Genomic DNA, 25,137 nt, shown 5'->3' with positions numbered 1-25,137 from the left:
AATGATATACCATACAACTTTGTGTGATTTTCCCCAGATGAGAAGCTCAACATGATTAAAGATGAACATTTTTGTTTTTCACAGGGCTCTAAACTAATCAAAATGGCACTGTCATTTCACTGTAGGCTATAGAATTGCACACTACAGAACATTTATATCCCAGTACATTGATAGGTGCATTTCAAATATTATCATTTGGAAGCGAAGGAAATAAACATTTTACATTTCTTTCCCAAACTAATTTTTCTGCCAGATCAGTGCTGTCTGATGTGGGGTCTCAATATGAGCACATTCATATGCTCTCATCAACACCTCTAGCCTCCAGGTCCAGCCTTCTTCAGGAAATAGCTTCATTCATGCTACACAGGTTTTATTGCACTAGCATTCTGCAGAATTTTTATATTTTAAAGTGTGTTTTACTACAGCATCACTTTGCCCCTCCTATGCTTTCTCCAGAAGCACCAGCACATGTTCTCAGAAAGTCACAAAACTATCAGAGTTACCCTTATTTAGATTAGTCTCATCAAGGCAGTTCTACCTGGATTAGTTAAAGGAAAGTTCTGGAAGGTAGTGTCTCCAAGGGTGAAGATGAAGAGATAGGTCAAGGAAGGGGATTTAAGGGAAGAATCTGCTTTTACTTCATTAACAAGGAACTAAATGTGCTAAATGCACATGAAGGAATACCTATTAGTGAGGATGGCAATCATCCATAAATGTCAAACACAGAATGGAAGAAAATTTAACTTATAACATTAAGCACCTCTTCTAACCTTCCCTCCATCCAAAAGTAATTGGAGGGTAAGTTATTTTACCATTTACAGTGAAGGCATGTGGTTTTCTTTGCTGAGAATAGAAAATAAAATGAGGCTCGGAAAACAAAAATATGGGCAGATGTGTGAGAAAAAGCACATAAACTTGACTAACATGGGGGAAAATGAACTGGTAATCTTTATATTTTTTTTTAATCTAAACCTTTGCTGAAACCACTAAATAAATGGTTGAGGGCCTTTGATCATTCTATCAGGGTATAAAATTTCTTGCCCCCAAGTAGTAGGGAGGTACTAAATGTATCCTTTCTCTACAGAATTTAATACAGTGAAAATTCTGTTCAGAAAGATGAAACATAATCCTAGATTTCATTAAAATGACCTGTGTCCTCTTTACTCTGATATATCAAAATGAAATGCTATTTCAAGGGGAACAAGACTCCAGTTTTCATTCTGAAAGTTAGGCCTTTGATATTTGATGAAACCGTATTTCAATAAAGTGGAGGGGGGAAAAAAAGAAAAGAAAAAAAGCAGCTGGCTGAGTAAAGAACTAGAAATGCTTATCCAGCTTCTGTCTGCTTCCGGAAAGGATAGTTAATGCGATCAAGAACTTACTGAACTAATATTTTGCTGATTTTTCTTCACTCGTTCCATCTCTGGAGTACCTTTTATTGCTGTGCCAGCTCCTATGTCTTTCTTATAAAATACCTTTATTATAAAAGAAGGAAAAGGAAAACTATAAGCTTATTAGAATTCAAGTCCTAGATCCTATTGTTAAAAAAAAACACATTTTTCAGTATTATAGTTCTGTGAATACTGCTTCTATTTATGAATATCAACATTATATGAATCAACTAAACAACCCATTATGATAATAAAAGTCTAACTTGGGTTCCATATTCGACAACCTTACAAGTAACCCTCTTATACTTACTCTCCAGCATGATAGGTACCTTAGATGACTGCAGACTAAGTCACAAACATATGTGAGAAAAATCAAAACATACATTATAAAAACTCACTAAGCAGGTAGCATTTGATTCAAAAATGGTGTGAAATTTTAAGCTGTCGCTGTCCTTCCAAGCTCAAAGATGCCCTTGTTCTCTTCCAAGAAAATATGAACTCTATGGTCAATATTAACATTAATTCAAAGTCTATCTTCCTCCTCTTCCACTTATGCATTAACTTCCCCCATATCTCTCCATCCTTACCAACATTTACCCCCTTTCAGGCCCAAAGCACACCAAAAAGCAGAAGTGCTCTACTGAAAAACAGTAATTCTAAGAAAAGCCCATGACAGAATTATCCCTGTCTTGACATTTGGTAATCCAGTGAATCCCAGTGAGGGTGGAAGAATATGGCATGAAAAATGTTTGCCCTCCCAAAGCTAAAAATCTAGAATGCCATAAAATTCCAGGAGTCAAAAAGCAAAACAGCCTCTTTCCCTGATCCTTCCAGTGAGAATTTTCCATTTCTCAACACAGCATGCCCTTCTTGTGTTCCCGAGCTGCATACCCTGAGAGCTAAAGCTGGCCAATTAATTAGGAAGTGGAAAATCCCTCAAACTGAATAGAATTCACATTTTTTAATTAGACACTTGCCAATGCCACATTACAAATTGACTGTCTGGTCACCTTTTACAATTTTAGAATAGAATTCAGGTTTATATAGCCATTAAACATAGGCCCAATCTTAGTGAACAGTACTGATGTAATTCCATTCCTCAAAATAGAAAAAATAAGAAAGTTTGTGAGTTAGTTATGGAACTAATAAACCTCTAGATATATTATCCATGCAAATAATCAACCAGCAGAAAGAAAATTACTACTTGGGACTATTTTCATCTTCTAAGGAAAATCTGTATGGAAGATGACGTCTTCTTTCCTGAGTTAAACTTATAAAATTCAGTTAACATTTGTCCCTTGTACCTAATATAAAACTTGAATTTGGAACCCATAAACAATCATGACAAGTCATAACTTATGAGAATACTTGGTTCTTTTGAAGAAGTAAAGATAATGCATTTGATGAAAAAACTCAAATATACCCCCCCCCAAAAAAAAAAGACAAGAGAAAAGGCTTGTTCTTCATAAAATATAAAATTTCAATGAGCAACTGAAAAGAAATACAGAAATACAGATCAGGTATCTCTAATCCAAAATTCCAAAATCCTCTAAAATATAAAACTCTCTGAGTGTCAACAAGTGGAAACTTCTACACCTCTAACCTCATTTGATGGGTTGTAGTCAAAACACCAATGCATCCAAAATATGATATAAAATTTTCATTCAGTCTATGTACAGAAATATATGAAATTAATTTCATCTTTAGACTTATGTCCCTTCCTCAAGATATCTCATTATGTACATGTGAAAATTGTAAAATTTTTAAAAATCCAAACCTTCTGGTCCCAAGCACTGCATATAAGGGATACTCAACCTGTAATCACTACTCACCATACTAATGTTTTGTTGAGTTGTCTTAATTCTCTGAATTTCAGGAGTATCTGCCACAGTGGAATAATTAGAAAGCATTTTCTCTGCTTCATCTTTATACTTTTTCTAAAAACATAAAATAACACAAATCTGAAATTTCATGTGTAAGAGAGAGAAGGATGGCATGGTATCATTTCTTCCCACTTCACCATTGCTTCATGGCTCAAAGTCACATCTTAAGATTCAAAGTAGTTGTTGATGCAACGGCAAAAATAAAGGCAGTGAGCAGACCATCCAGTGGGGCAGCCTCACCTCTGTCAGGCCATGGCCCCACCTCAGTCCATTCACACACTTCAGAGAACTTTACCTCTATGCCCTTCCTAAACTTAGAAGCTGCTCTTCCATGAGCACCCCACTCAATGTTCCAAGTAGTCTGGATCTCCAAATCTACTTTTTTCCATGTTTCCAGATTAATGCTTTGCTTTCAACTTTAAATAAAAATTTATGATTCAGGAAAACATACTCGTATTTTTATAGTTAAAATTTTAATAATTTCCATTTTCTACCCACCAAATGAGCTACAATGAATTCCAATAAAACCTGGGCAATACTTTCTACTTTGCACCAGCACATACATAATCCTTGCTATGTAACAGGTACTATTCTAAATACATAAAACACATTTACTTAGTTAACCAATACCACAAGCAGTAACTATTCTTATCCCCATCTGTATGATGGAGAAACTGAGGTACCAGATAGTATCAGAGCTAGGATTGAAGATCAGGGACTCCGGTTAGTGACGTCAACTATGACGGCATACTGCTGCTTGTTAACGAAAGTAACTGCTGTTCCTGTTGAAATGCAGCACTGTGTCATTCTACTTCCTTAAGGATTTCACTACAGCCTCGAGCACTTAAAATCCCTTAAATTCTGATGCACTCTAGTGTCCTACTCAAAATTTAATGCTTCAGGCAGGAAATCTGACAGCTGAGGAACTGCTTCCTCTGGGAAGCCTTGACTCTTGATTCTTCTACTTTTAGGTAGTACATATCATGGTTCATAATACTTTATCTGTTTGATTTTAGCCTGTAGACCCCCAAGGGCAAAACTACGTCTAATTTTGTATGTGAATAGGAGAATAAGTGAATATGTGAGGTGAACCCTGAGGAGAGGAAAACATGCCCTTCTGGATGGTCCTGATCGCTGTATTCCAAGGAGGTTGAGAAGCACACGAGTCCTTTGACATTTGAACTCTGCCATCTTGATGCTTCCATTTTGAACACATTGATGCTTAAGGATCTTGCTTATGTTCGAACCAGAATATGGACAAATTTGACCAAATTTTGTCAAAAATTGCTTTCAACATAAATTCAGCTCATCAAATTTAATTCTTTGCTCAGTTTTCTATAAGTTTTAATTTTCTCATGCACTCTACTATTTTTTTCCATTGGGATGCATTCTTTTCTATATAAAGATTACAGCAAAGATATTATTCATTAATGAAAGTTCTTACCCATATCAGATTTTGTAAGCAACTTCTTATTCCATAAATATTTTCTTCTGAGGTCATTATCTCTTTCACATTTTTTTAAAAGAATATGTGACAGGTAAAGTATATTTGGCAAATAAGAATTTTACCAAGAAAGCTTAGCTCTGCCTTTTTAATTCATATTACATCTCACCTGATACCTTGTGCAATTTTAGCCACTGCCATTTGATTTGGAGGCGATTATTTTAATATGATAGACTATTCACTATGAAATGGTCAAAAGACATAATTCTTTGGAATTATGTTTCTGTAGAATGAGCAAAGAACAGTCAGCCAAGTATGTCACAGAGTCAAAAAAAAAAAAAAAAAAAAGGTCAAAATGTTCTTGGACTCAAAACAGGGAGCCACACAAGGGGACTTTGGCATTCCACAAGGCCTACTGAATTTGAATCTAAAACAGCAGCTGTCCTTTTAATTAGTAAGGTTAATCAAATTTGGCCAATGATTTCTTAACAGCAGAGTACATTGACTTTGCAATGCCTTCAAAAATGTACAAATCATAGAGAAACTTGAAGCACACGGTGACTGGATGTTACAGTACATTATTTTAAACTTCTGCATTCTTTACCAACCTGGCTACAGATGTCAGACGCCCTCTTGGCTCGAAGCATATCTGGGATATCCACGTTCACTTGCATTCCTTTTCCTTTAATTTCATTTTCTAAGTCTTTCTTATATTGCTTCTAGAAGAACAGAAATTCATCTTAGTGCTACGCTTACCCTTTGATAGCAAGGTAGATATTTATGTATCTGAACACCAAAGCCACCCAGGTAACATTTATACTCTGGAAATTCTGTAGAGGACTCAGTGTGTTTGTCTGAAACACTGTGTCTGCTGCCTCCTCACCTGGCTGGCCATCTCAGAGGCTCTCTTCGCCCTTTGCACATCAAGAGTCTCTGCGCTGACCTGCATTCCTTTCCCTTTAATTTCAGTCTCCAGATCTCTTTTATAGTCTTTCTGCAGAAAATGAAACACACAGTTAGTGCTCTGCAACCATCCCAAAACGGTGCTGAAAAACTGTGATGTCACTTTGAACCAGGACCAAGGCCTGCAGAATTAAGTTGGACCTTTTTTTCTTCTTGTCTTCTAAAAGACAAGAAAGTTTTAACTTATAGTAGAAACCTGAGATGGAGGGACTTAATCATAAGTAATCTGAAGGTTTTTGTCTACTAACCTTAAAAAAAAAAAAGCCAGGTAGGAAATAATTATGTATTTCAATGTAATAAATTTGATACATTATTGGTTAGCATATAACTCAATGAATATCAATAAGAAGTGATTGTAAATTGTTGCTTTTCACAATTGCTGCAAATTGCTGTCCCCTCCCCGCATTCTAAAACGTTCTGCTTGAGTGAGGTTGGTCCAGGGGTCTGAAACTGTGGGTCTTAAATAAATGGTTATACTCCATCCCTGGCCTCCACGATTGGTTCAGGGGTGGGTGCACTTCTTTTTCACTGGAAGATATGAGAAGAGACTTTCTCCTTCCTACTTGACATGAAGGAAGAAGGATACATATGCCTTGGAGCTGCTGGAAGTTCTTAGCAAACAAGAAAAGAAAACTGAACTGAAAATCAGAAACTGAAATTAAATCACATTATAGTTCTCTATCATGTAATGCTAGGAATACATTCTAAGAAATGTTCCATTAGGCAATCCCATGGTTGTATCGATATCCTAGAGTGAACTAACACAGACCTAGATGAGTTCTACACACCTAAGCAATATGGTACGTATGTGACCTAGCCTGTTGCTCCTAAGGCTATGATGAGCAAGCAAAAGGACCCAAGATTAAATAATAGAAAAAGATGCAATCCAGAAACTCAGTAAATACCAGATGAGGCTGCTGCTGACATAATAGCATGCTGTTTTATAGTAAACTTTGTTTACTAAGCAGAAGGAGCACACTCTAAAATAACAATAAGACATATACAGTACATACATAAACCAGTAACAGTTGTTTGTGATCTTTATTAAGAGTCATGGCCAAATGCAGCAGTACATGCCTGTAATCGCAGCAACATGGGAGGCAGGAGGATCACAAGTTCGAGGCCAGCCTCAACAACTTAGCAAGGACCTAAGTAACTTTATGAGACCCTGTCTCAAAATAAAAAATAAAAAGGAGTAGGGATATAGCTCAGTGGGTAAGCACCCCTGGGTTTAATCCCTACTACCCAAAAAAAAAAAAAAAAAAAAAAAGAATCATGCATTGATGCATTGAACATAATTGGATGTACTAAACTTTTCGTTGCACTATGACATTAGGATGGCTACATCACTGGGAGATAGGAATTTTTCAGTTCCATTATGGTCTTGTGGGACCACCACGGTACACATGGTTCATTATTGACCAAAAGTCATCATGCAGCAAATGACTATATTTGAGGCCTTGATCAAGCCATTGCTAAGAATTCCATCACTGCTCAATCATAAGAACAATAAATTACCTGCTTTCTTAAAAGCCAGCTTGATTTGGATTCTCTATTACCAAAATTACATGATTTACATAATGTGCATTATAATCACAGACATGCATGCCTTAAGGGGCTCTTGTCACATTTTATAGTTGATATAAAATTCAGCAAGCTGTACATTTACATTTCTGTGGTTTCTGTATGCTATTCTTTAAAATAACTTATTTTTAAAAAAGCATCAACAAAGTCCAATTAAATTTCTTCCAAAATAATATTTCCTATTATGTTGATGTACTTAAGATTTCTAGATTCTCTGCTATAACGTAAATGCTGATTTGATTATTTGTGATGTTCTAAATAAGTTGTTTTAAAAAGTTTAAATAAATTGTATTTAAGAATTTTTAAACTTTAATTTGCATTTTTCTAATTGCTAGAGATGTTGAACAGTTTTTCATATATTTGTTGATCATTAGAATTTCTTCTTTTGAGAAGAGGCTGTTCAGTTCTTTTGCCCATTTATTGATTAGTTATTTGGGGTTTTTTGGTGTTAAGCTTTTTGGGTTCTTTGTATATCCTGGAAATTAATGCCCTATCTGAGTTGTGGGTAGCAAAGATTTTCTCCCAGTCTGTAGGTTCTCTCTTCATGCTCTTGATTGTTTTTATTTGTTTGTTCATTTTTTGCTGTGAAGCTTTTTAGTTTAATGCTACCCATTTATTTATTTTTTAATTTTATTTCTTGTACTTCAGGAGTTCTGTTCAGGAAGTCAGATCCTGTGCGATATGTTGAAGTGTTGGGTCTATCTTTTTTCATCGTGCCCACCCACAAGAATGGGGACCTAATTATAACAAGATACATCCTATGCTTGAATAGTTTTATCAAAATGGATCCTACTGATCCTAATTTTTAAAAGGCTGGGGTTGTGGCTCAGTGGTAGAGCACTTGCCTAGCATGTGTGAGGCATTGGTTTCAATTCTCAGCACTGTATATAAATAAAGGTTCAGCAACAATTAAAAATGTATATTTTTTAATTTAAAAAATAAATTCTAAAAACAAATTTAGAAATAAAAAAATTTTAAACTTAAAATAAGGACTCACATGGTGGCACACACCTGTAATCCCAGTTTCTCAGGAGCCTGAGGTAGGAGGATCATAAATTCAAGGCCAGCCTTAGCAACTTAGCAAGACTCTGTCTCAAAATAAAAATATAAAAAAAGGGGCTGGGAATGTAATTCAGTAAAAATACCCCTGGGTTCAATAATTCCCAGTACAAAAAGAAAGAAAAAACAAAACTTTAAATAAATTGTAAACAAATTCTCAATCTTAAAGAAATACTGTATTTTCATCTTCTACTAATGAACCCCACCTGTCTTTTTTAACAGACTCTCTTTACTTTTCTAAACAAAAGTTCAAGTGTTTTTTAATAAAATAATAACACTTAATTACTACATGTCTATAAAAATGCTCTCTGTTTTTAGTAAGTCTATTTAAGTCCCAGAACAAGCGGTGCAATAGTGCAAGCAAGCCTACAATCCCAGTGACTCAGGAGGGAAGCAGATGGGTCACAAATTTGAGGCCAGCCTGGGCAACTTAGCAAGGCCCTAAGCACTTAGCAAGACCTGTCTCAAAACAAGAAATACAAAGGACTGGGGTAAAGCATCAGTGGGTTCAATCCCTAATAACAGACAGACAAACAAAGACAGTCACCGAGAATGCATGGTAGAAGTACGCCACTCAATTTTCTAATAAAGGTAAAGATGTTCTAAAGCACATAGATTACGTCAGACCCTAGTTACACCAGCTGTTATTGCCACATAAGAAAACACCCCCAAACTTAGAAGCGTTAAAACACAGCATGATGACATTTACATTTCCAGAGCACAACTCTTAAGGCACAAGTGCTTTAGAACATCTATTGCAATCACATATGCTAATGTTCCATTGGTAAAGAAAGTCCTGTGGTCAGGCCCATAGGTACAGGAATGTTTGACTATTTGGGTTCAATAATAACAATATACTACACTGACTACTTGAAAAATAAACTTTGAATATCAAAGACAAACAATGGCAAGTACCATACATTGATTGAAAAGGATTTGAGAGTCTATCAGTCTGTCAAAAGAAGACACGTCTGTGATTAAAATACAACCAAAATACAGCTGAGTCCTCCAAGCCTGTCTTCCTCCTAGTTCTCAGTAACTAAATTTGCACTATTTTCCTAGCATAGAGTCTGAAGGAACAAAGAGAAAACCGAAACCAGCGTACTGTACAACAAATGAATTAGCACACTAAGGGAAAACCTGAATGCTAAAACTATCAATTCTCTGGGGAAGGCATATGCCTTAGAAGCCTGCTCTTAGGCAAAAGGGTGAAATACAAAATATCTTTTCTTTCCAATATTCCTTTCTCAAGGGGAAGGGCACTTTGAATTTGCATCGACTCTCATCCCCCGGGGAAGATAATTCCAAATGCTTCTTCCCTAGCCCTGAATCCTCACACAGCCCACCCCATACTCCAATCCAGTAACTTGTAACACTGGGCACAACCCCCTCCTCATAATAAGTAAAAATTCAGAGAATTGTGAAATTATGGTTATGAATGTGTATTAAGAGGGCAGGAATGGAAACAGAATTCTGGTTAAGAAGCTATTTTAAGACCTTGATGACAGAGATGGCAGTTTAAACTAGGCTAGAGAGAGATCACTGGATTTAAAGTCAATTGCAATGAGAAGAATCAAAGGGACTTCTCAGCTTTGTTTGGTGTCATTTGATGATGTGAGGGAGAGAACGTAGGGAGAGATTAAGGGTTCTGTGTTTCAGCACCTAATGTTGAAAGCTCATTATACATGATCCATGTAGACAAAAAAGAGTAAAAGGTTACCTACTCATGTCCATGGTATAGAACACAATTTTTCTATAAGAACGAGGGAGACTTATGTGAAGTGACGTGGGAAAGGGCCAATAACAATAAATGAGTGAAAAAAATAAAAAGAACACGGGACAGAGTATACAGTGTGACCGCATTTAGGGTTTTATCTTCAGTCTATGTGTGTACAAGTAGACCTTTATCTATATGTAAATTTAAAAAAATGTGGGAGGCTCTAGAACTTAAAACGGCAGTCATTAGGAAGAGAACAGAATTAGGGGAGCAGACTAAGAGGTTTTCCAGTCTCTGCTCAGTATCCTCCCACTGCCCACCCCTGGCTGCCATTTCTAAATGGAAGCCTTACTAGTCAGGAATCCTGTGCCATCTCCTGGTGCTTTATCTGAACCAGTCATGGAAATCTCATTTCCCTGGCCAGTGCCTAACCCTGGGAATTAGGTAGCACCCAAAGCAGTAGGAATTCCTGGTGGTTCAATCAGCTACATCTGACTCTCCAGATTTCCTGGGTGGGAGTCAACCCTGAGTCAGCTGTGTCTTACTTTAGGAGTCCCAGAAGAGCTCTCTAAGCAACCCCACTGAAGTTCCAATTTAACTGCCTTGAGGTGAGTGAGTCACATCCCAACCTCAACACTTGCTCCAGTGGCCCTTGAATTACTGAGGAAGTTAAAGAGGTGTGGAGCCCAATCTAGGGCATTTCCTTTGAAAAACACACACGTGGTCCAACTCCTACAATTCTGTTCTATAATATCTATCATACCATAGCATCAAAGATACAACTTCTAAATTAAGAGTTTGTCTTTACCTGTATTATGTGAAAAGGAAAACAGTACTGGATGATTAAACATGGTCCTTCAGGATGACTAATGCCTCAGTCCTAAATGATGACTCTAGAAATTGCAGGTATGGTGAAATCAAGGGAGGATATTTTAAAGACATGTAAACTGACAGAAATGGCTACTGTTCTCACATAATAAGTGGTTTTCAAGTTTTTCTCAGAAGGTTGGAAATACAACTATACCAAGAAGCCCATGATCCATTCTAAAGAAAACATACTCTGAAAACATTTATCCTATTCCGGATGAACATGAAATTTGTTGTATTATAGAATAAAGGGTGTAGGGATATGTGTGTGTGTGTGTGTGTGTGTGTGTGTGTGTGTGTGTGTGTGTGAACATATCTTATTAAAATGCTTTTCCTCAAGCTTCCTTCAATGTATTTAAAGGATATGAGCAAAGCAAAAACTATAAATTTTAAAATAAACATAAAGATTTGAAATGGTTTCCATTCCAAACTGTCAAACTAGACACCAGGCTTTGAGAAATACCATGTGCTAATCAATTTGCTGATCTGATCTGTTAAATTCCAAAAGACGAGTTTCACGGTCTGTGGGAGCCCCTCCACTTACCTCGCTGGCTATCTCTGTAGCTTTTTTAGCACGCTGGAGTTCAAGGGTGTCAGTGCCAACCTGCATTCCCTTGCCCTTAATTTTGGACTCTAGATCTTTCTTGTATTCTTTCTGTAAAAAAGAAACATTTTACAATATTCAGAAACTCCATGAACAAACACACCTTTGTAGTCAGTGATACCAAAAAAGCAGATAACCGTATTTTCAAAGAGAGGGTACACAACTTACTGGGTAGCATGAATGATCGCACCTAGAACTGAGTTTTCTGAACTGCCAAAAACCATAATCCCTATTCTCACTGAAGAAGGGTATAGAAAGTGCTGAATATTTTTAGTGTACAAAAGGCAATTGCCGAGAGTGAGTCCTCATAGGCAATCGTACTGGGGGCTGGAGGATAGAGATGTGGATGTAAATGAGTTGAAGCTGTAGAAAGAGGACTGACTATGAGGAAGGCACTCAATCACTGTGCGACAATGGAAATATTTCTTCACATTTCTGATTAACTCAGCTGCGAAATAGAAATAATAGAAGACCCATGAGAGATTCACTGTGAGGCTCAATGAGTTAGCATACAGCACACAGCCCAGCACAGGGGGTGTCTAATAACCTATTTTTTTCAACTTGGTCTCTTACTTCTATACCCCACACCACCATTTCTTCCCCTCATAAGGCCTGATCTGTGCTGCTCAGGTAACCACCTTGCATTCAACTACAACTGTATAAACGCTGGCATTCAAAGTTTACAACAATTTTCCCAAATATTACTGACAACTGTTTACAAAATTTACTTCTGAATGTGCACTAGATAGATCATTGCAACAGAAGAATTTGTAGAAAGTAGGGGTTGTGTGATAAGAATGTTAGCCAAAGAAATCTCAGTGGACATCTGTTATTTGTTTCTTCTGTCTTTTGCAAAAAGTGTCATGGTTTTCTCTTGGGGAGTCACTTCTGACAGCTCCCAGTCCATACATTCTGTGGGAATTGGTTTTAATCACCCTCCTACCACCCATATTTTCAAAAATTGTTTTTAGTTTTTGGTGCTGGTGATTGAACACCCAAGGAGGCTTTACCATGGATATATGTCTCCACAGGCAATTTTGTTTATTTTGAGACAAGGTCTCACTAAATTGTGAGGGTCTTGCAAATTTGCTGAGGCTGGCCTTGAACTTGTGATCCTCCTGCCTCAACCTCCTGATTTACTGGGCACAACTAGTTCCCAAATATATTTTTAATTTCACTAAAATTCTTTTAAAATATTTTATTTAATTTATTGGCTATATGAATATAGCCTAGAGTAATAAGATTTTTTAAATACATATGAACAGAATATTTTATACTTGGAACATTACTAAAATACACAGGAAACTAACTGAACAAATGGGTGACCATGAAAGCCAACAGTACATTGTACTCCTCTGACTCCTAACACAGTAACTGGCTCAGGTGTCAGCCCAGGACAGAGGTTGATCCAAGAAAATTCAATCCAAGAATCTCCATTAGGGCTACAAAAAACTATTCTGTTATTAAGAGTGAGTACATGGAGGCAGCTTCCCAAGTGTGAAGCCAACAGAGAGGATAACAGAACCAAGCGATGGAGGAAAGGGGGCATCATTTGAATTCCCACCAGAAAGAAACTATCTTGGACTTTCTCAGACTTTTCTTTCTTTCTTTCCACCCCTCACTCAACCCCTGGGATTGACCCAGGGGCACTCTATCACTAAGCTATATCCCCAGATCACTTTTAATTTTGAGACAGGATCTCACTAACTTGCCGAGGCTGGCCTCAAACTTGCAATCCTCCCACCTCAGCCTCCTGAGTCACTGATATTATAGCATGCACTATCACACCCTGCAATCTTGGACTTCTCTATTTCTGTGAGCTTACATACCTCTTTTGTTTCATAACCAAGTATGAGTTGGGTTTTTAATATTTGATATCTGACTAACAGGGACAATATCATCATCATTATTACTATTAGTTTATTAATATATGGGAACAAAGTTTTAAGCTCTTTCACTACTAAATTCAGCTACCTTCTCCTCAAAGCACTATCATTATGTAATACCAAAGTAATGGCCTAATACAAGGATCATAGGCCTGAATGTATCACAGAGACTTTCATTTCTTCTTACAAAGGTCCCACATAAAATGAGAGGTAGCCCCTTTGATTTGATCGAGAGGTTTAACTGGGCTCATTTAGCAGCTAGGGCAGGACGGGGAGAGTGAGTCAGCTACTGGTAAGAAGGCATGAACTTTTTAACTGCAGTGACTGACAGACCATGATAAAATACCTTCCTAATTTTTTGCCTTTGACTCACTTAAACGATCAAGTCAAATCTCATAAAACTATTTTGGTGAATTTATTACACAGATTTTCTTTAAAATGGGGCAAATGGTCATTGTTCTCAGACTACAGAGAAAGGAGATCATGAGCATCAATTTATTCTTCATTCACTGTCTGGAAAGACTGCTAAGATACAGCTGTTGATTATCACCTGTGCATAAAAGTTGTGAGAGACATATAATTTTTGAGAAAGATTTATTGGTAAAGGAAATCAGCAGAGAATTTACACATTCTGGGTTGTTAAGCAAATTCACTCACCTCACTGGCCATTTCAGATGCTCGTTTGGCTCTCTGAATATCAAGAACTTCTGAATTAAGGTCCATTCCTTTCCCTTTTATTTCATTTTCCAAATCCTTTTTATATTCTTTCTATAAGACAAGGACATAACAGTTCAAAACTTACCAGAAATTACTTTAACTGATACTCTATATGCTTTTCTAGAGATCCTAGACAGAAAATATCACTAGGGAGGAAGTAATTACACTGTTGAGCTTTCCTGCCAAGTCCTTTCTTTCCATTTTTCTACTCTATCAGATTCAGACTGGCTTCCAGTATGATCAATCTTTTCCTTTTCATCCTTCTCCCAAACATGTTTTGGTAACATAGTGGATTTTTAAAGATGTTTTCCCTTTCAATGATGAGGAATATCTTAAGAATACATGCTTTTTTATTAATTATGTTAAGTATTTTTTTAAAAATATCTAGTAAATATACACAAGTGATGAATCATCTGAAAGGGAAATGAGGAAAACAACTCCATTTGCAATAGCCTCAAAAAAATTTAATACTTGGGAATCAATCTAATCAAAGAAGTAAAAGATCTCTACAATGAAAACTACAAAACATTGAAGAAAGAAATTGAGGAAGACCTTAGAAAATGGAAAGATCTCCCATGTTCTTGGATAGGCAGAACTAATATTGTCAAAATGGCCATACTACCAAAAGTGCTATACAGATTCAGTGCAATTCCAATTAAAATCCCAATGATGTATCTTTACAGAAATAGAGCAAGCAATCATGAAATTCATCTGGAAGAATAAGAAACCCAATAGCTAAAGAAACAGAGGGTATCACAATACCAGAACTTCAACTATACTACAAAGCAATAGTAACAAAAATGGCATGGTATGGGTACCAAAATAGACAGGTAGAGCAATGGTACAGAATAGAGGACAAGGACACAAACCCAAATAAATACAATTTTCTCATACTAGAAAAAGGTGCCAAAAATATGCAATGGAGAAAAGATAGCCTCTTCAACAAATGGTGCTGGGAAAACTGGAAGTCCATATGCAGCAGAATGAAACTAAACCCCTATCTCTCACCCTGCACAAAACTCAACTCAAAATGGATTAGGACCTTGGAATCAGACCAGAGACTGCATCTTATAGAAGAAAAAGTAGGTCCAAATCTTCAACATGTCAGCTTAGGATCAGACTTCCTTAACAGGACTCCCATAGCGCAAGAAATAAAAGCAAGAATCAATAACTTGGATAGATTCAAACTAAAAAGCTTCCTCTCAGCAAAGGAAACTATCAGCAATGTAAAAAGAGAACCTAGAGAGTGGGAGAAAATCTTTGCCACTCATGCTTCAGATAAAGCACTAATTTCCAGAATCTATAAAGAACTCAAAAAACTCTACACCAAGAATACAAATAAGCCAATCAACAAATGGGCTAAGGAAATGAACAGACACTTCACAGAAGATCTACAAGCAATCAACAGGTAAATGAAAAAATGTTCAACATCTCTAGTAATAAGAGAAATGCAAATCAAAACTACACTAAGGGGTACTTTAGAACATCAGCCATGGCCCTCTTCTTCCTGCAGGGAGAAGTCTGTATTATTACCTTTAAATAAAACCTGCTTAATATGCTTGCCTTGGCATGCTTCTCTAGTGTTCAATCTTCAACATTAGAAGGAGCAGAACTCGTCACCGGTAAACGGCGGTATCAGATTTGGAGGTCCCACCGAGATCTACGCCAAGGTAAGTAAGCTTCTCTCTCCACACACCCCACATCTGTTTGAGGTGCGTCTTTCTGTCTCTTTATTTTTGGAGGGCAAAATGGGCACCCATCAGCTACTTAAATGCAGTTAGTGCATCGCCATTCTTAAGACTTGGGTGAAAGGTTTCCCGGCCCAGGCAAGTTTCCAATCACCTGCTCTGTAGGCATGTTGGACTGTGCTGAAGCCATTTCCTACTTTTCTGTCCAGGCCCGGAGCGCAATTGCCGCCAGTACACAGTGTCCCTAGTCCTGATCTGCCCAGGATGCGTGGAGGTGGAGGAAGGGTTGGAACAACTGCCGGGTTCTCGGCCCAGGCTACTCTCGGGTGAACCCCAAAGGTTCCTTCTCTGGACTCCCCCTCCCAACCGCCCTGAGGGGTATCCAGGGTGATCGGTAGACAGTGGCACTGAGGGAAAGCGCCAATTACCTTTGCCTCCGTATGGGCCACACAGTGCACAACACTCCCGCACATCCACTCCCTCCTGGATGCTCCCCTTCCCTTGCCGGTCAGACATTAGGAATTCAAACTGTAGGATTAAGGCCTGGGATGATTAGTATGAAAATGCCCAGGTTCCCTTTGTTCGCATAGTTAGCCTTCACTAGCCTAGACATCTAGAGTCTCCCCATTACTGTTCCTGTGCTTAAATGTGCTCACAGTATTCTCTTTAAGCTGCAAGAGGGACGCATTTAAAAACCCCTCCCGTGAGACCCTCCAAGCAAAGGGTGTTATACGCCTAACAACCAATAGATGTCCCCTCACCCTCCGGAGATTCCTTTAGTCTACAGGGCAAAAAGATAGGCAAAAGGCACATGTTTTACTTTTGTCATCATTTTCACAATTAGGAGTTTATAGTGGCAGGAGGAAAGCAGTAATTCCCTTAAGTCTGAATCCTCCCAGGGTCTCTAGCACAGGGCAAACTAGGACCCTAGCACTTTGCCAAAGAAGGCCAGAAATAACTTTGGCAAAGCCAGGTAGTGAGAGACGGGTTTTTCTGGACCTTAAGGAAGCTCAAATTTAGGGAGACATCCCTAATACTTCTAACTCAGCAGGGAGCTTCTCTCTCAACAGTATTGCCAGGTTCACCACTAGCCTGCATACTGCTAAATTGCAAATGATCAAGAAAAGTGCCTTTCATATGTTACCATGCTTGACATCAATAATCTCTACCATGAGAGGAGAAAGCCTTAAGGAATCGCCCACTAAGGGAGGAAAATCGAGGGGACCCTCCCAACTTACGACAGACAAAAATAAAGTTAAGGAGGCTTTTGGAGGATCCTAATAAATATTGAGATGTTTCAAAACTTATGCCAGGTATGACTTCACCTGGAAAATTATGCTATTAACCATCTAGAGCACAGGCAGTTCCCAGAAACCATCCTAATTGGGATTCAAATAATGAGTAGGATGCCTAAAAAAACTATTATGCAGCCTTCAGGAAAGTCCTGCTATTTTCTTTGAGAGACTTAGAAAAGCAATAAGAAAACACACCACTCTGAATCCTGAATCCATAAAGGGCCACCTACTTTTAAAGTATAAATTTATCATTTAGTCAGCCCCAAATATTTAGAGGAAATTACAAAAATTGGCACGTGGCCCTGATCAATCCTCAGATGATCTTCTCCAGCTTGCATCTTCCGTTTTTTTAATAGACATCAAAAGGAAAGAAAAGGGAACATATAGGCAAGAAAAAGGACTTATTAAAGATCATTCAAACTGATAGAAACTTTTAATGCCTTGCAATAGTCCATGCAATTTGCCCATTTTAGGAGTTAAAAAGCAAACTGCCTAGTCCAAAACCTTAGAATAATGAAGCAATAATTTCCCCCACCCTGTAGTTCTTAATCCATACACTTTTATCTTGGATTCCAACTGCTGCTTGGTTTACTAAGTTAGATTTAAAAGATGACTTTTCCTGTTTATGCTAGACTCTGAATGGCAATTTCTGTTTGCCTTTGAGGAACCAGATACTGTATCTCAACTAACCTAGACAGTATTGCCTCAGGATTTAGATGGCCCTCACCTGTTCCGGACAAACCTTAGCTAAGGACTTAACAAAATTCAGAGATAAAACATCTGTAATTGTTCTCCAGTAAGTAAATGACATCCTTTATGTGCCTCTACCCAGGAGGAATATCAAAAGGCCATTACAGAACTCCTAAACTTATTAGCTGATAGGAATTATAAGATCCCAAAGATAAAGCTTGATTATGTCATCAACAGGTTCAATACTACAGGAAATAGCCACCATAGGACAATATTCTGCCCCAGGAATATCAAGAAGGGGCCTTACTTCAAGCTCCTGTCCTCAGCTTACCTATGAAGCAAGATTTAACCTGTTTGTCACAAAGGGGAAAATAAATCCTGGATAGGCAGCCACAGACAGCTCAATAACCAATGGCATATTTCAGTGAGGAACTTAGCAAAATAGCTTCATTCTCAAAAGTAATGGAAAATAAGGTCTCATAATTTTCTTTGACATCCAACCTGTCCTGAGGAGATGGCTAAAATGCCCTAGGCACAAAGTTTGTGTTAAAACCTGTTAGATCCTTCCAGATCTCAGTAAAGGCTTACATTGAAATGTAAATAAAGGAAGCCTAAAGGCTCAGTAGGAGATCGGTCTCAAACCCAGGGAAAGAAAAGGTAAAAAAGAGCCTTACCTAAACTCTAGCAAAAGTAAATTTTATGGCACCTTACTAAAGTAATTAACGGCCATATCATTTTTCCAGGACTCTTGTTTTTTTTTAATTCTATATTTTTTTTGAGCTCATGATTTTTTTGATCAGTTCTATTTTTTATTCAACTAGAGTTTTTGAACATCTGTTACATTGCAATGGAGATTCACCTACAAAGTTACAAGGCCTTTGATTTTGTGTTATTTGTATGTCGTGCTGTCTGATGTCATGCTTTGTCTGTATCAAAACTGAGCGCTCCTAAATTTAAAATTTAAAAATGGATCCCGATACTTTTAATTCACGTGATTTAAAGGTTCAATTCAAATTGGGTAAACTAATAAAAGTAAAATGTCTTTGAAAATAACTCGCAAGTCTCTAGGTGGTCAAGCTAATAAAACATTGATGTTAATAAAGTGTCTAATATCAATTGTTTCTAGGACTTTTCTTCAACAGGAAAGAGACCACAAATACTGTTCAGGACACATGTCTGATATTTTGGTTTTTGCAGAATAAGTGAATTAGAGTTAACATGTATGGGATTACTCAAATGTGTTTGTAGAGACATCGGATTAATTTACAAAGTTAAAATGCTAATTGTTAAATAACATCGAGTACTTTGAACTCCTTAAATTCCATGGGGTATCATACTTAAACATTATTGGTGTTTTCATAGGTTGGTAAATAAAAGGGTTTAAACTTGCTTTGTGTCATCACTAAACTAAAAACAAGGTTACTAAGAGTTATGTCCTAACAAGAGAAATTCTATATACAAAGGGTCCCAAAAGTTTCAACTGTGTTTCAATTAGAGTACTATAAACAACAAAATATTTAATCTTATTAAAATAGAGTAATTTATTTAAATTCAGAAATTTCATAAAAGTTGTTTCAGAATGTGAACAAAAAGGGGTCAACAAATAGGAAAGAGAAAATAAAAGGTTCTGGGTATGGAAATATATTTAGTAAAAGGGAAAAGGAAATATTTCTGGGTAAGAAAGTGCTTGTGTGATGAAATACACAAGGGTCTTAGTAAGTGCTAAGAAAGTCTGTGTGTAAGTAAAGGGCAAATTTCAACAAGTTTGCATGAAACTAAGTTGGTTGTATGTATGTGAGACAGCTAAAGCTATTTAAAGCTTAGCTTTTCCTAAGGTGAAATACTAATGTTCTGATATAAACCAAAGCAGCTTAATCTATACGGTAAAATGACAAGGATTTGAAACACTAATTTACTCTTAACTTTGTGTCTATTAAGTTTTATTCTTTAGAACAATTAGTCTTAAAAATTGGGGTGTATACAAATTGGGGTGTATACAAAAATTGGGGTGTATACAATTAGTGTATACAACTGTTAGAGTATTGTACTATGTTACAGAGTCTACATTTTTCTTTAAAAACTAAATTTGGTAAGATAAAAGTGTCAAGGTAATTGTGAAATGGTCACTAGTTGTATATTAAATGTGTTCATATTTTCCAGGTACACAAGTTTTTAAAGCAGGGAATTTATCAAGCTCTGCTATTCTCCAGATTAAACTTGTCTGTAATGGTAATCTTAAACTTATAAAGAGTATATTTTATTGGGGATTTACTTCTATCATTTAATGTTCTATTATAGGACCTGTTACCAATAGGGTATATGTAAAATTTGTTACTTTTTACACTGAGATAAAGAATTTCAAATATAAATATATTTCTAAAAGTTAGAGCCTGATTTGTTTAAAGGTTAATATTGTGAAACATAAAAACATTTGCCACTTTGCCACACAAAAGGAAAGTTAAAATCTCTCAAGCTTTCTTTAATTCATGTTTTAGATATAATGTTAAATTGTTTTAACTAGTGTTCATATAGACTCAGGAATCAATATATGTAAACTTCTTAAAATGACATTTAAGAAAGAAGCAAAGATCAACATCAGAATTAGAACACTTAAGATTTTTAAAGAGCTACGCCTTACCTGAGATAAGGCTCTGCCTCCCACCTTACTGCATATTAGAACAGCTCCAAAATAAGTCAGACTTCAGCTTATTTAAAGTTATGTTCAAAAGATTGTTTTTTGTTGTAAAATTACTATGATCTCAAATAGGGGATATAATGTGGTTCTCAGTCAAAATTCAAGATAGCTATTATACAAGCTGAATATATTTTTACTCTTGCTAATTTCATTTTGTAAAACTATTACCTGTTAATGTTTTGCAGAAGTAGCTGCTTCAAGAACACACAACCTAGGTAACTTGTGATAATAAGCCATCACCTATAGCACAGATAGTGGTAACTTCCAGTACTAATGCAGACTCCAGTTAGATAAAAGGGTAAATAATTGTAAAGTTATAGACATTGAAGTTAAAGCCCAGTACTGTTACTTTATGACTAGTGAGACTGGCTTGCTGGATGATTAAGATCAAATTTAGAGATTGGAATTAAATACAGAAGGCAAGATAAACCAGTATTTGGATCTTTTTCCCTCAGTCAGCCTGAACCCATGAACAAGAGAACTTCTCTAAGGAGCTTTGCAACTCTGGGTCACACAACCTCCTGATCAAGGGGATTGTTGAGACTAGAGGATGAAAAATCACTCAGTGCATCTGCTGCAGAGGAGGGTCATGGAAAAAGGGAGACATCCCTTGATGCTTCTAAAGGAAGTCACCTCATCAAGAGACCCTGCCTAATCAAAGTCACTGGTGGAGCTAAGAAGCTGCTCTTAAGTTCTCTACGAGTGGCCCCTGTGGGAACTCAGCTGACTCTTTAACAAGACAGGAACCAGGTCAATTTGACCAGCTTGATCTTAGACACCCAGCAAAACAGTTAAAACCAAAATATAGCCATTCTTGGGCATTTAAAGGAAATAATAGTTAAATGTAACTTAAGATGTACACTTGTATTAGCCCACTAGAATAAAGACTGGAAGCTACAAATGATTCTTCAGCAAATATGCCTGATAACTATCAAGGGAAACTGCCAGAGTCAGAAGTTTTTAGTCAGTTTAAGGCCTGCAGACCTTCCTAAGCTACACAGGTAGACTTAATCTATGTTTGCTCGTATGATTATCTAGCCCTAAGTAACAGAAGTATAGAGATCTCTACTAAACACAGGTTATACCAATAAAGGGATATTTTACAAAATCAGATGACATTAAGTAGCTTAACTATATTTTCTAGGAACATCTATGACATTAAGAGTTAAATTGTTGTGTTTACATTCCTGATAACCTGGACAATGCTAAAGTCCCCAAATAAAGACCTTGTCTTCTTCAGCCTTTGTTAGGCCTAGTTATGGGAACAATTTCTCAGTTCTTCCACCTCCTGGTGAGAGACTGACTTCTGTCATTTTCATGATACTCAGTGGCATGTTTCAAATGCTGCAACATTTACTTTGTGCTAATCTCATTTCAGTACTCATGTCTTTTTGTTTTCTATCATAGAAGCACCCACCCCCAGATGATTTTATAACCTGCTCTTCCCCAACCAGACTTCTACCTTGGACCCCTCGATTGACCCGATTTTTTAAAAAAGGAACTCCAAACTGCTTGCCCCTCGCTGCCCCCTTTCAGCTTTGAAGCAGCCAGAATGACCGACGCCCCCTTCCATTTCCTTAACAAGCAGTTAGGAGTTCCTAAGATTAGAGGGGGGAATGAAGCCAGAATTAAGGACAGGTAGTTAGTGTAGAAATAGGGAATCGGGTCAATTCGAGGAAATGAAGCCATGAAGCCATCTGCCTCTGGAAGTTGGAGACTGCCCCTGGAAGAATGGAATGTCAAGGATCTCCGGAGCCCATTGATTACCAAATTTACCTGCCTTTATCAAGGACTGTAAGCAAGGAGCTGCTAATTAATGCCCCCTGAGCCCTTGCCTGCCTGAATCACCTTGACCCTCCCCCTGCCCATGGCTTCCCACTTAATGCAAAACCAGGCCTAGTCATGTAGGCAGGAAGGAGAGATAAAGGGGGAAAGAACCGAAGAACAAAAGAGAATTTAACCTATAAAAGATGTAGGGTGCGCTCACTTCTTGGGACTTTAGAGCATCAGCCATGGCCCCCTTCTTCCTGCCGGGTGAAGTCTGTATTATTACCTTTAAATAAAACTTGCTTAATATGGTTAAAAAAAAAAAAAAAAACTACACTAAGATTACATCTCACCCCAATTAGAATGGCAATTATCAAGAATACAAGCAACCTAGGTGTTGGCAAGGATGTGGGGGAAAAGGTACACTCATACATTGCTGGTGGGGTTGCAAATTAGTGCAGCCACTCTGGAAAGCAGTGTGGAGATTCCTTAGAAAGCTTGGAATGGAACTACCATTTGACCCAGCTATCCCACTCCTTGGCCTATACCCAAAGGACTCAAAATCAGCATACTACAGAGATATAGCCACATCAATGTTCATAGCTGCTCAATTCACAATAGCCAGATTGTGGAACCAACCTAGATATCCTTCAATAGATGAATGAATAAAGAAACTGTGCTATATATATACAACAGAATATTACTCAGCTATAAAGAATAATAGTTATGGCATTTGCAGGCAAATGGATGAAACTGGAGAATATCATGCTAAGTGAGATAAGCCAATCTCAAAAAACCAAAGGACGAATGATCTCGCTGATAAGTGGATGATGACACATAATGGGGGGTGGAAGGGGGGCAAGAGGGGAGGAAGGAGGGACTGTATACAGGGAAAAGGCGGGTGGGAGGGAAGGAAAAAATAACAGAATGAATCAAACAACATTACCCTATGTAAATGTATGATTACACAAATGGTATGCCTTTACTTCATGTACAAACATAAACAACATGTATCCCATTTATTTACAATAAAAATAAAAATAAAATATATAGTAAATGTGAACTACCCAAAGAACCTAGTTGGAAAAGAATAAAAAAAAATGACAAAATCAAAAAGATTGTTATAGCCAAAGTTTATTTTAAGAGTTTCTACTTCAGGGTCGTGGCTCAGTGGTAGAGTGTTTGCCTTGTATTTGGGAGGCACTGGGTTTGATCCTCAGCACCACATAAAAATAAATAAATAAAAATAAGATGAAGTTAAAAAGGTGCTTTTAAAAAATAAATTAAATAAATAAAAGTTTCTACTTTATTCAATGATTAATAAAGCCAAATAACATAAAGTCAAATAATTTCCTACAAATTGACAATATATACTTTAAATTTCTCCTACTTTAATATCATATTTGAAATAGATCCAAATGCCTTATGCAGATGCTTATACAAAAGTTATTTTTCTCTGCCAATTGACTACTTATTTTCTTAATTATATTATGAAAACAATAAATATCTTTAAGTCACTGAGTTTCACTCATGAGACTAATTTGCTGGGTGAAAGATGAAATTACCTTCACTGATAAGAACAAGGTTGCAGTTAGTTCTAGGGTTCTTTTCATGTTATTTTCCCTTTGTCCTGTCTAATTAAATTAGCTATCCTCTGCTCAGCCTACAGCTTGCAAGACATTGTCACAGCTAGTACATGTTTCTGGAAAGATCTCTGAGTGAAATGACCTGGGTGGGAGTCAGAGCTCTTTCACTACTTTGATCGTGTTAAGTTCAGGGAGACTTGAAGGAACTCAGCCTTGATTTCCATCTTGGCAAAATGAAAGTAAAAATAAATGTTTGACCAATTCTAAAGGGCAATGGGAGGAATCACATGAAGCATCCAATGGTACTTTGGACAGTCTAAATAGCAATGCAAATGTAAAAACCATAAAGCAAGGAATGCAATGCCCATTTACAGCTAAACGCTCACACTTAGAAAGGGAAGTTATAATTTCATTAAATCACTAAGCAACTGTATTTTAAATTGGACAGCTCTATAATTGAATTAAAAGTTTTTAATCATAGTTGTTATGATGTTTATTTTCCTAAAAATAAACTAAATTTTCTTCCCAAAATTCATATGCTGAAGCCCTAAATTCTAATGTGATAGCACTTGGAATTCATTTTAGATGAGGTTATAAGTATGGGGACTTCAGAATGGGATTAATGGCTCACTAAAAGAAAGAAAAAGTAGCAAGAGAATTCATATGGAAACTATATGTGCATTTCAGCACAATATAAATTGTAACAATGAATTACATTAAACTTCTAAAACCAGTTAATTGGTCAAGGTCAGTTGGCACTTGCTTATTAAAGAAGTTCATATGGGGGTAGGAAGGATAGTAGAGTGAAACAGACATTACTACCTCATGTACATGAAGGTCTGCCTGACCAATGTGATCCTGTAGTGTACCATCAAAAAAATGAGAACTCATACTCTATTTATGTATGATTTATCAAAATGCATAAATGCATTCTACTGTCATGTATAACTAATTAGAACAAATTTTAAAAGTTTAATGATAAGCCTCTGTATAGGTGATTATGATTCAGTGTATTTCACTGGCTTAAAATATTTCTTTCAGGAATCATTTCTTCAATTCAAAAATTTAGAATGAAATGGCATTTCATTTTCCATTTCCTAAATATATATATGTACATATATATATAGTATATATCCCATTAATATATTATATAAATATTATATTATAATTATATTACATTTATTCCATTAATATATATTCCATTTAAGGAGAGTCTATTTAACAGAATTGGAAGAACTCTAAGTTTTCAGCCATTAAAAAAGGCAAACATTTAAAGGATGAACTATGAGCACAATATTTTT

The 25,137-nt window shown here is 36.8% G+C and overlaps 1 protein-coding gene across 9 annotated transcripts in view; it reads right to left on the bottom strand.

Annotated features, from left to right (window-relative positions):
• The window catches only part of NEBL (nebulette), a 127,433-nt gene that overhangs the window by 37,753 nt on the left and 64,543 nt on the right, over positions 1-25,137 (bottom strand). For 7 of the 9 annotated variants that reach the window (XM_079106313.1, XM_079106320.1, XM_079106314.1 and 4 more), the window contains 6 exons: positions 14,056-14,166; positions 11,453-11,563; positions 5,602-5,712; positions 5,327-5,437; positions 3,224-3,328; positions 1,383-1,475 (listed from right to left, as the gene is read on the bottom strand). In XM_079106313.1, coding sequence (XP_078962439.1) covers positions 1,383-1,475; positions 3,224-3,328; positions 5,327-5,437; positions 5,602-5,712; positions 11,453-11,563; positions 14,056-14,166 — 642 coding nt within the window. The remainder of the gene's footprint in view (positions 1-1,382; positions 1,476-3,223; positions 3,329-5,326; positions 5,438-5,601; positions 5,713-11,452; positions 11,564-14,055; positions 14,167-25,137) is intronic. The other 2 variants (XM_079106318.1, XM_079106321.1) reach the window with 1 other exon arrangement.

Source organism: Sciurus vulgaris, assembly GCF_902686455.1.
Source record: "Sciurus vulgaris genome assembly, chromosome: 12".
In the NCBI taxonomy this organism is placed as follows: domain Eukaryota; kingdom Metazoa; phylum Chordata; class Mammalia; order Rodentia; family Sciuridae; genus Sciurus; species Sciurus vulgaris.
This window is presented reverse-complemented; position numbering and strand designations above follow the sequence as displayed.